The sequence below is a fragment of the Pocillopora verrucosa genome, chromosome 4, assembly GCF_036669915.1.
Source record: "Pocillopora verrucosa isolate sample1 chromosome 4, ASM3666991v2, whole genome shotgun sequence".
NCBI lineage: Eukaryota > Metazoa > Cnidaria > Anthozoa > Scleractinia > Pocilloporidae > Pocillopora > Pocillopora verrucosa.
The window spans coordinates 901,151-913,492 of NC_089315.1; the positions used below are offsets into that span (position 1 = coordinate 901,151).

The 12,342-nt window shown below is 36.8% G+C and overlaps 1 protein-coding gene across 3 annotated transcripts; it reads right to left on the reverse strand.

Moving 5' to 3' along the window:
* Window positions 1-3,786: 3,786 nt before the first annotated feature.
* On the reverse strand, window positions 3,787-10,512 carry LOC131788893 (D(2) dopamine receptor A). 3 transcript variants are annotated; one of them, XM_059105985.2, is made up of 4 exons: window positions 8,983-9,367; window positions 8,241-8,835; window positions 7,845-7,977; window positions 3,787-6,487 (listed from the first exon to the last, which is right to left on the reverse strand). In XM_059105985.2, exon 4 carries the CDS (start codon window positions 6,461-6,463, stop codon window positions 5,369-5,371), a length of 1,095 nt encoding a protein of 364 aa, XP_058961968.2. In that variant the 5' UTR covers window positions 6,464-6,487; window positions 7,845-7,977; window positions 8,241-8,835; window positions 8,983-9,367; the 3' UTR covers window positions 3,787-5,368. The 3 variants fall into 3 exon arrangements, with proteins under 3 accessions (XP_058961968.2, XP_066022190.1, XP_058961967.2); XM_066166093.1 differs by lacking the exons at window positions 7,845-7,977; window positions 8,983-9,367 and adding an exon at window positions 10,461-10,512; XM_059105984.2 differs by lacking the exon at window positions 7,845-7,977 and having other exon boundaries at window positions 8,983-9,365.
* Between the last annotated feature and the right edge of the window lie 1,830 nt (window positions 10,513-12,342).

The following is a 12,342-nucleotide window of genomic DNA, read 5'->3' on the forward strand; positions in this document are numbered from 1 at the left end:
GAGGCGGGACAACTCAGCGCTGTCAGCCGCGGAGAATCTTACTTAAACGAAAAGGGAAAAACGTTTGGTTCTCAGACGTCTGATTGTTAATCAGTTTCTTGGCTTGGAAGTGAAAACTGAAACTGAAAAAAAGCCGGATTTAAATGTCATAACACCAATCCTATTTTACCTGTGATTATTGTAAACTGTGATCTTCCAAAACAACGCATATTCAATCACATAAAGATGACGCAAGAACCTTCTAACTGCTTATCAGAACATAACCTCCTAAACCCGTGGAACTGTCAGAGAATATGATAGGCAACCGAAGGTCCTTCTAAAAAGAAAATCAGACTAAAGGTACATTTGAACCAAGCCTCAATGATACTCAATCTTTTATCCGCTTATCTTTGTTCCTAAATTTACAGAAAATAAAGTAATCCATGAGTTTCCAGTCTTTGTAACTTCCTTTAAGGAAGTCGTAGTAAGTAAGTAAGTAAATAAGTAAGTAAATCTTGATTTCAACAGGGTGCGCAATTACAGTCAAGACTGTATTCTCCCTTATGGCCCTATGAAACTGAATTACAGTAATTCTGATTACAGACATTTATTATACTAAAATAGGAAGATACTAAGGATATTATAAAACTTAAGATTACATAGAACTTAAGATTACATAGAACTTAAAATCACATTGATAAGAACTAAGATATTCTGTCTGTTGTATATATTTAGTAGTATGGCATAAGAAATTATAACTCAATGTCTACCTAGCTCCTTAGCCTTCATTACGGATAACATTTAGAAAGTTTGATTTTTCACTCAACTGCTTTTGCTGACAACTTTTCCTCAGTTGGATCTGTTTACTAGAGGCTTGAAGGCTCTACATGTTGACAAGCACAGTTTCAGAAGTAATAACTGAGCGTATGCATAGAGTTTCAGCCGTTTGAAAGGTTGGTTTTGGACTTGACAGCTCTGGCTGACAACTTATCCTTAGCTTAATCCGTTTATCATAGAGTCGTCAATCACATACTCAAAACTGCATTGAAAAAAAATTTTGATCAAAGCTGTGACCATGTTAAGGAGTATTTAGTCATTTCTCTTTGTTACATTGATCTGCCTGGATCAACTGCGAAACTGACTCTCGTCAAATGGACATCATTGACAATCGAACCCCGTATTGACGGGTTACCCACGGGGAATGGAGGGGTGGCTGCTTAATAAAGGTTAACCGCTTAATACAGCTTCACAGAATAGGGGCCAAACGCGATGAAAAAACAAAAAACATCTTTTTGTCCTAACAGTCCAAGCAAGAAAGACATTTGAACTCAAAGTGCTAACATTTGTTCGGGAGATAAACATGGAAAATTTGACTTGAGAGATTATTACTGATTTTTTTTTTTGGTGTTTTCACTTTAAGTGGTCGCACAATGCAGGTGGAAACAATACAAACAAGCAGTTGGGACTCAGTCAAGGGTGACCACGACGAGGTCAATAAATAGGCTTAATAACGGTGGCGCATAAAGAGGTAAAAATTAAAATACTTGAGGAGAAACAATTTCGAAACAAATTTCGGAACTTTGACCAATATGGTGCCCCTTAAACACAGCCGGGTCCGACTATACGTTGTATTAATGTCTATTATTCGAGAACAATACAAATTTTTCATGACGGTACTACGTTTAGTCTTGTGTTACAAACTCTAGAGTGTGTTGCATCAACACTTACATCAGCTCGCTGCTCGTCTCGTATTCGGCAAAGAACTGTTGGCCCACAGGTATTCATGTTTGAATTATCCTCCATCAAGTCCACAATGAAGCTCACTTTTATTCTAGAACTTTCTGAAAACTTAAATGTGTTCGAATATGCGAAGAAAAACAGACGCCTCAAGTAGAGGATATCAACAATAGCCTCTACTTGGTGCAAAAATATGTATGGATACAGTTTTTCGAGAGTGAAATTCGTTGAGAAACGAGAGATTCGAGGAACAGATTATGCCCAAGGACACACATACGATGATATTTTAGTGCAAAATGGAGGCTATTGTGTTAAGTATCCTTCAAACATTTTGTAACGCGCGTGAAAAAATGTTTGCGAATAGCTTACCGTTTGTTGCGTGGGAGGTTTACTTTTCCGTGTTCTCTAATAGGATTTTATGAACTAACAGAAATGTGCTTTGGATGTTCTCCAGCTTTAGCTTTGGAAATATTCGGTAACGTAATACTTTTAGACCAGTCGCACGCGAGCAAAAATATTTGATGGATTCAAAGAAGGAATAATGGTATGATGTTGAGCATGATCTTATGAATCATCCCGACTGAGGTCTGAATTATTTGCCGAAGTCGAAGACTAATGTTGATAACGCAGACACGAGGTTTGATAATTTATGATATCATACGAAAACCAAATTCAGTAAGTGTTTCATCCTACATTTTTTCATTAATAGTAATCTGCAAAAGACGACACTTCTCTCCGAGTCTGCAAAAGTTTGAAAATTTAACACGGACTGAAGGCTTGAAAACGAAGCAGACTTTGAACGCAATATCCGCTGAGTGTCATATCCCCTGCAGATATTGTATTTATCATGTCAGCTTCACACTGTGTCACACGCTATTGTGAATTTATATATGCTCTCGACCAATCAGATTATACGTAGTAAGTCTAGGGTATAATAATTCCTCTTATCACGAACTTAACCTGGTCAAATTCTGTGTTATACCGCATGAAGACATTGTTAAATGAGAATTTAGCACGAAACAAGATATTCGGATATTGAAATATTGCTTAGGGTTTTCAAAAATGTGCCGTCCGCTCAAATTGAAATAAAATGGTTTAGTTTTAAACTTAAACCATAACTCGATCCCTCCTATAAGAATTTGTTAAATTGATACTAGCTTCTTTTCTTTTTTTTTTTTGCCCTTTTCATGAGCAAGTTTCATTTGCTTCTAACCAGGGCACCGCCTCCCGGTGCTCATTCCAGTTTTCGTGAATTTTCTAAAACACAGAAGTAATTTTGGGAATCTGGGCTAAATATGAAAGTTTCCATTTTTCGACCATAACTTACATTTTTGCGATTTTCACGTATTCAACTCAGTAGAAGCGTACTAAAGAGCGCCAAATCACTTTGGATAACTCTAAGACAAAATTAAGGCTCACATTAGTCATGGAATATTTGCTTGTTTTTTAGTCACACTACTAAGGATATGCAGCAAATCTCGAGAGATTCAAGCTAAGGGTTCGGGTTAAACCAGAGATGTTCTTTTATGTTAATATACCGAAAAATGGATCCTGAGGACTTTAACATGAAATGTTACGATGAAATGTGCAAGTCATCAAATTAATTCATTTTTATTTTTTTTATTCATTACAAAATTAACATTACAGCACTATTTAAATTATCACTGTAAACATTTCTGACAAAAAAGCAAAAAAAAAAAATTCCCAAGATGATGATAACTTTTCTAAAATTACACTTGCACTACATATTTATTCACCCTTCAGCAAGATATTATAAACTGATAATTTTTTACCCTTTAGCTCAGTCCTATTAAACATCATGCTTCCTTCTCAATAATTATATTTTTAATTTCGTACTTCATAACAATTCTGGCTTCAAATACTTTTGTCCTAAGTGGAATTTGGCTTCTTCTGCAGTCCTACAAGAACAATTTCCCGATCAATTAATTTATTTATTATTTATTATATTGTGCTATTTTAGTTTATCTTTGAATCCATGAAGTTATATTCGAGTTTCTTATTTTCAGTCTCCCTCTCCCCCCCCCCCTCCCCCTACGAAACAATCGTCGTCCTCTTTTATAGAAATCATTTCATTCTTAGGCAGAGTAAATAAGTGGAAACAGCCAACTTAAAGATTATCTCCAATTTATCATGTATCATTATACAAAATTTATGATGTTGTATAACTTGAGGATTACAAACCTTTCTTTGGTTCATCTGATGCTACTTGCCGGCACGCTTGCTCTGAAATTTCACTTTTAATTGACGAAAAAAAGCGATAGAGAAGTCCGGAAAATGGTCGGACATAGTAAAAGTTGGCAGATGGCGTGACAGCTTTAGCTCAGCTCCGTGTTTTGTACTCTGATTCAGCACGCTCTATCAACCAATGAAAGCGCACGTCATATCCGAACTTTATTATAATATAACGTAAATTAATGTCTGCTATACTTCGTAATTGGAGAGCTGTTCGATTGAGTTTTGTATAACCAAAACCAAACTGATAACATCGGCCAAGCAGATAAAACGTTGACATCACAAGTAGTCAACGACCTCAAAGGCGGAAAGTGGATTGAATGAAATCGCAATTGGTTTCAATTTTAGAGTCTGCATAAAGACCATGGCGCGAGTTCTCTAAATCAATCATAAAGCGCATTGAAGAATAACCAATGCAGTGCTGAATTGTTTTCAAATCTCTATCGAAAATTGCTCATGGTTCGCATGATTAATGAACAGAGACAAGTAGGTGACGTGCCTGTCATTTACAAACAACATGTCAAAAAACCGCAAACAACAAGCCAACAGTGAAAACAAATGACAATTTAGGAATAAATGGCCCATTAGCCTTCCAAAGTTTCATGAAAACCGTTTGTCAGTCGACAAAAGAAATCTCGTCATTGAAAAAATTTCAGAATATGTGCGCATGCTCTAAATAGCAGCAGTTTCGCCAACTTATTGTAATTTTAAATTTATTGGATGCCGCAAATGAAAGGGAATTCGTCGTCAGCAACAAAAAGATAATATTTTATCATGCACTTAAAGGGGCCTAGTCAAGTTTAATTTCTTCTCAACAAATAAGCATTCTTCTTTTTTCATATCACTTACATTTGTAAAGTTGCTCAAAAGTATCTCCTATTAACGTTGTCGCCGCAGATACACAGACTGCACAAGATGATAAGTCTGTATACGAAATAATGGCCTAGTTAACAAGTCAATTTTAAGATAAACTCACCATTCCTGAACGGCATAAAACACTGAGGAACTACTCAGTTGTCAAAACTTCCATCCTGAAACTGCTCTAATAACAAGGCAAAACGAAGCTAAGAGTTTGCTCGAACTTGAACAAGGCGCTTTACGACTTAAGAAACATATTCATTATTGTGTTTTTAAGATCTACAAAGAATAATTTTGGAGAACGCCTCAGCAAAGAAACTTTTCATTGTTCCATTACACAAAGGATCTAAGGCACTGGGAAGGCAAATCAAAATAAAATTATAATCAATAAGGAGTCGATGATATCTTAATTGATACGCAGTGATGTTACAAACCCTTTCCCACACATAGTGGGCTTGATAAGGAAAATAACAAACGACGTAAATGATTCGCAGCTTGGTAAAGGTTTATCCAAAGTTCCGCTTACGAATTGAGATACACATTATTCATAAGATCTACAAAGAATGATTTTGGAGAACGCCTTAGCAAAGAAACTGTTCATTGTTCCATAACACAAAGGATGTAAGGCGCTGGGAAGGCAAATCAAAATAAAATTATAATCAATAAGGAGTCGATGATATCTAAATTGATGCACAGTGATGTTACGAACCCTTTCCCACACATAATGGGCTTGATATGGAAAATAACAAACGACATAAATGATAATAAGCATAAAAATCATCTTAAGTAAATCTTTCTCTGGGTTTGTGCTTTCGGGTTTGCTGTCTCTTCGGTTATTCTGATCGAGCACGACACTCTTTCGTTCCTTCATTCTCGTGTCCTCTCCCAAATCTTGTAGCTCCATTTGATCTTCGATTTGGACAACACAAGACGATTCGGCAGTCGAGGTCCGATTTCTTTCGTTAATCTGTACAATTCGCATCTTCAAGTTCCACGCCACTGCTCCGTAGGATGCCAGCATTATCACATAAGGTAAAGCGTAGTTCAGGATGAATCTGATAGCTACATAGGACCTATTGTCTACGAAAGACAGCTCGATGCATACACCATTTCTAAACCTGAGACCAAAGAAATAAGGGCAGGCGATTGCAAATGACAACAGCCACAGCCCAGATATGGTCAGAATTGTAATTGTCTTTACTGATGATGGTGTACGTGGAAGAGGGTTTACAATGAATCTGTAACGATAAAAAGCGATGGCAGCCAGTGAGTAGATCACAACGAGAAGAGCAACTACTTGCAACGGATTCAAAATGCATGCGGCCTCTTGAAGAACGACGTCAGTTGGATTCTGCTCGCTCGCAAACATAACAGCCAAACAAACACTGCTTAGAATTTCTGCGAAGGCCATGTTAGCGACGAGATGGTAGGACAGAGGCTTGCGGGAAGGTATGGTACACACAGCATAACAAACCATCGAGTTGCCGATTAAACTGGCCGAGATGATCACGGAGAAGAGGGTTAAACGGAAAATGTAAAGGGCTTCTGTTTCTTTATACTGTTCTATCGAGGAAACAGATCCCACCGTGGAGGGCTCGGTTGAGTTTGTGATGTTTGTGAAGTTACTGATCAGCATCTTTTGGTCTTCTCCAGTTGACACCTCAAAAGGTTTAAATTATACTGTCAAATCAGAATATTTTAGACTTAATTTAAATTACACTGTTAGATCAGAATATTTAAGACTTTAGTAAGCTTTCGTGCCACTTCAAAGTTTATTGAGGCAAAAGGAACTATTTTAGCTACCACGAGGATAAACATTAACACTAGTCCTTCATTTCATGGGAACCCATTTAATTTAGCAACTTAATCTGTTTCTCGATATCAATAAATTAAAACTGCCTTTCTTTTCCATTTACTCTAGTTTGTGCACGGATGAATATGTGTTTTAGTCTTCCTTCAAAGACTGTGTAGAATTTTTAACAATCGTTCATTAAATTAAGAGCCCTCACTTATTTTGATGAAAGATCCTTGAATACATCGAAAATAAAGTCCTTTTGTAACTTTAAGAGGGTTCAAGGTCTTTCCGCAAGTTGTAGAGGAACTGAACCAGGTAAAGTAACATGTGTGACTTACAAAGGTAACAAGCAGCTTCGTTAATCATTTTTTTATGCGCGTTTCTCGGCTTTGATAGAGTAACAAGTTGGAACGCGTTTCTCCGCACAATCGAATCCCTTTGTAATGTAAAACTCAAGATAACTTGTGCAGGTAATTGTAATTGTACTTTTTGCTAAATGCCTTCATGGCAACAACATCTCGATTAATTGCACGGTATTTGGGAGATAATTTAGCAGCGTTTCATGTCGAAAAAGAGCCAGTCTGAAAGGAAAGAATTCACAAATATCTTGATAATGAGCTTGAGGCCCAAGTAGCAACTAAATGCAGCATTCAGTGTGTATGTTTCTGGGAAGTTGTTCAGATGTCGAAGCAAAAGATGGTAAATTTGGTCGTTCGATGAATAGAAACGAGTATACTTGCCTTGTTTTCACCAAGTACTTTTTCATAATAGTGTCCAGAAACTGAATCAGACTTACTCTTTTTCTGTGATGAATTGCTGAGTGGAAATTTGCCAGAATTACCAAAACTATTTCCTCCGTAATCAAGTTTTGTTTGAGTGCGTGAAAAAGTGCAAGTAAACGACAGCTGGACTGTCGAAGTTAAAGTGCAAAGCGTTTTAAAAGATCTACAATCTGAACATGAGAATCAACATGTTCGCCAAGAGTTGGAAGAAATCACTCAGTAGCACAATAAAAAGTATCTTAAAAAAATCGTAACTTGCATCTTTATCTTCGTTGGTGTTGTTGTTTTTCCTTGTTGTCGGGAGTTTTTTAAGTCCTTCCAAACTTACTTATGATTAGGCTTTTTTGTACATCGTACGCGTTTGTCATTGAGGCTTAAAAAAAAATCGTCCTCAATTTGCCATTTTGAATGTTATTACTACAAAGAAGTACGTTAATAACCTTTGCCGTAAAAGCACTATCCAGCGCGTGGCGATTTTCTCCTGTTTTGGTGGGTTTGTAGCTGCACAACTGGTAAATTTTGAAACGTACGCGAAGAACCCATTTCAGTGCTGGGGATATCCATATTTCATTTCTAGCCAATCACCGGACCGAAAATAAAAGAGAATACTGTGAACTACAAAACTACAAAAAGATCGTCACATCATAACTTAAAGGAAAACATACATCATTCTGCACTTCTCGTGACATGTATTTACAAGTTGGTCATGGAATCAGCTTGCGACCGAAATTCCCTTCTGCCGCAAATTTCAAGAGAGGAAAAATGCGGCAGAACCAAACGTACAAGGTCAGTTTAAGGGAGAATAAGCTAAAATAAACTATCTTGTATTAAACTACCTGTCGTTCACTCCTGCAGATTCGCTGTGTGCTTGCACTTAAGCTTCAACCTTTCGTTGTGACAGTCGCCTACTGACGAACAAAGCTCAACTGAAATATTAACGACCAACGGACAATTATCACCTGCATAAAACACTGTTTGGGAAATGCAATTACATTTAGGCTCTAAAGCTGTCAGGATATAAATTAATGAAAAGGGCCGAGTTTTACGCAGCAAAAAGATGACAATTTATTTTGTGAGTAAGAATTGAAGTCCAAACAAGTCTTTAAGACATGATATTATATTTATTTCCTACCACCAACGATTATTTGAACCATTGTTTATAGAAACTACAATTAAAGGCCCGAACTTTTTATTGAATAATTTCAATTACTGCCGCGACAAAACGTCGAGTATCTTCTGCATTCGGACCACGTCCGCCGTCTTTTAGATTCTCTTAAAGCATCCTGGAAGCTTTAAACTTGTCTCCATCGGTGAAGTTTTTTTTTTCACCACGTCGCTTACACCCTTTCAATCCTAGTTGTCCATTTAAAATTCCGGGCAAAGATCTCCGCTACCAATAGCGGAAAAAACCATGGAAGCGTCTGCATAAACCTAAAGGGAAATAATTATCATATATATTAACACTGGAATAAGAAATAGCTCATTCACTCTTTCACCTGTATTCCATTTAGCTGTTTGTGCTGTCAGCCCAAGGAATTATTATTAAACTAGTAATTAGTTGTAGCACAGAATACTTACGTATTAAGATATCGTTGGAGATGAAAGTGAGTATTTTACACACGGGAAATAGGACTTATAAGCTGTAGCTAAATGGGTTGATCAATAGAGCTGTACGCCATACTAACGAGAACTAAATGCGCTTAGCTCGAGAAAGCTGTCTAAGGCTGTGGACTTTTAATAAACAGAAGTACTCAACGTCACCAATCTTCGTGCTCTTATAAATATGCACATCGTTCATTTGGGTACTGGAATATCTCAGTTTCGTTCCCAAATGTACAATTATACAACCTTTTGGTTCGCAATATCTTATTGAAATAAAACCAATCCGCTGTTTGTGTAGAAAAGCTGACTGCAATGCCTCTGGGATAACGAAAAATCACTCAATTTTAAATGATCGAAGCTTCTTGACACTTGCGGCGGCCACATGGTCAGTTCTAGACGCAAATAACGCGACATGCAAATGCAGATCATATATAATGGACAATGACGACTCGGAAAGTTTTCTTCAACCTACTTTTTCACTTCATATAAAAACTGGCACGTAGGAATCATTTTCAATGTCAGCCTGTTACTCCACTAACGGGGAAGTACTATGATGAAATAAATTTATAAAATAGAACGTAGACCATCCAGTAGAATTTTCCCTTCATAAAAAATATTTATGTTAAATAATTCATCCTTTCACCTACGAGAAAAAAAAGTTTTCGGTTTTTTTTTTCGGTAAACAGTTTTCATCTCTTTATTAAACTATTTTTTCTTCAATGGAAACAAACACTGCATTTAATAGTATAATGGTGATAAAAATTTTACTTAAAAGAAAAAATTAAATCAATCAATTGTGAATGAAGGAGAATAACTAGCATATAAACAATTTTCTTTGGCAAAAAAACAGCTGCTTGTTTCCATGAGCTTGGTACGGTATTGAGCCGATAATTTTGCGCAGACAACATTTTGCCAGCTAAGCGGCAAATTGCCACATAGGACCCACGCAATTTTTTACTACTTCCCGACAGTTTTGTGAAGCCGGTCCATCTATATATTTCCAAAGGAGGACTTGGCAAACGCAGCGTGGTCTTTCAGGGAATGGAATATTTTAATTCATGATTCAATCGTGACAAACGGAAGGGACAGGGGGAGGAGGAAGAAACTTAAGTGCCAATATGTTTCTGAGGGAGCCATAAAAAGCTCTTCATTTCTGTTCCTGGACTGCATTGAGCATCAGAGTTCGTCGTGCTCGCTCGATCCACCTTCCCATAATATGTTTCGAACCACGCCCATACTTGGTATGCCACGTAATCATAAATAAAAATAATGATAAAAGAAAAAAAACTAGGAAAACACTCGGACCAGGTGGGTCGTCTTTAAATTGATATATTATTTTGTGCAGAAAAACGAAATTTCACTTTCGAAAATTTGTAGCATGCGCTTGATGAAACGTAGGATATTTGATTGAAACTATAATTTTGTTATAAATGTATTTTATTTATGATGCTCACCATCTGTTCATCAAAGGAGTTTATCTGTACCACAGGCAGTGTAAAATATCAATCTCCATCCGACCCACGAAATATCTGCTCCTTAAAGCTATTTTGTGTGAGGAAATAAGTCATTTTTTAGTCCCACGTGGCTTTGTTCTGTTGGAGACTGGCGCTAGAAGCGCTAGTCCATTTTCGTGTACGAGGCCAGCTGCCACCCTAGCGCAATAAGCTCTGCGTACGGGAGAATTGGTTTCCGGATCATCCATCCAAGTATTGATCAAAGTATGAATTTGAAACAAGACTTTCTTATTGAAATATGTCCCTGTAAAGAGTAATAAAGAGCGTAACTTTCTAAAGAAACTGTGATGTTACGTTGGTAAAAGGGTAATACAAGGCATTTTGGCATTATCAAATGTCCTTATAGTGTAAATTGGCTTCCGTAGAGAAAATTAAATTGTAAATTGTCCACTATCGATTCGCACTGACAAAGGACTGACGCTCGAAACTTCAGCTTTAGAACATTTCTACAGTGGTCAAGTTACATTATCAACTCAGTTGATAAAACCAGTGAAAGAAGAACAATTATATTACGCTAAAAAGGATCCATCTGCGACGAGAACGTAATTTAGAAATTCAAATTAATCGCGCAACTTTTTTCACTAAGGCTTCCTGTCTTTAATCTTCTCAAATCTTCCCCGCGAGCGGAGAAATGTGCGTCCTTCCTCAGCTGTCTTCACATTCCCTAGTTATAAGCTTTTACACTCGCAGAGTGATAACAAAATGAAGTTTCTATGGATATGTGATCACCTAGGTATTCATTCCCAAAGTTTGCTGTTCTTGAGAGCTTAAAATAACTAAATCATCTGACAAAAATTCTACTTTGGAAGCAAATGAAATTCAAGCTTTAAAAGGGTCGATGTAATCTTAAAGGGAAAGGACAATCAACGATCTTTGCCCCTGACTCTTGCCATCAAATTTGCGTGTTTTGCTGAAATATATGCATAGCCCTTTCGAAACTCACAGTTATATTTCGATCAAATAGACTGTAATTATTCATCTTATTTGTTTTCGTGCGTATTGAATTTCCTTTTTCTGAATTTATTTTTGATAGAGGGGAATAATTAGCGAACTTAAATATTAAAAGGAACGAAATGGCACTTTTAATAAGAAAATCCATGGATTTTTCAATTTTATTTACTAATAGTGTGTTTCTAATTGGGAAGAAAAAGCCCAAATATGCATTATTCAATTCGCTTAGCTTGCAAAACAATCAAAGGACAAAAGTCTGATATTTTATTCGTGTGGTCGGTGGGCCCCAATAAAACTTAATTTTTTAGTTCCGTTATATTTGCTGCACCGAAAAATTATTTTTTTATGAAAGTCCGAATAGCGCAGAGGTTAACGCATCGTGAATTAAGCTATTGTTCTGTTTTCATAGACTGTTGCAAATGAACAAAGGTCCCTTTGCACAAAGAGTGCGTGTGGCGACTGAGAACAACCAATATCTATCATAAAAATGGCAAATTGATTATAAGCAAGGGAACTTTGCCATTTATTTATGTTGTTATAGTTTTATAGAATTTCGAATGCCGCTTTACTTTATTAGGCGCACTCCAGCTAGGTATTGAATATTTAACGCGAGCCGCGAAAAGGTAATTTTGAATTGAATTGTATTGACTGAACTGCAAAACACCATGGGAAAGCTCACAAATTTGATGCAAGGAAATAGGTCTTTTTTTGTTCATCAGCCTACAGAGTGAGTTTTGCTGGCAATGAAAAGTCAAACTCAGAATGCGTAAGAATACGGAACAAACATTGCAAATCAGGAGACCACAGCTCACCGACGCGCCACGGCAATATGAGTTTTAAGTTAAGTCTATATGCGATGAGACGAATTCAA

What these genes read in the sequence shown, in the direction of transcription:
- LOC131788893 (XM_066166093.1), bottom strand. Translation starts at nt 6,463, where the DNA reads ATGCTGATCAGTAACTTCACAAACATCACAAACTCAACCGAGCCCTCC.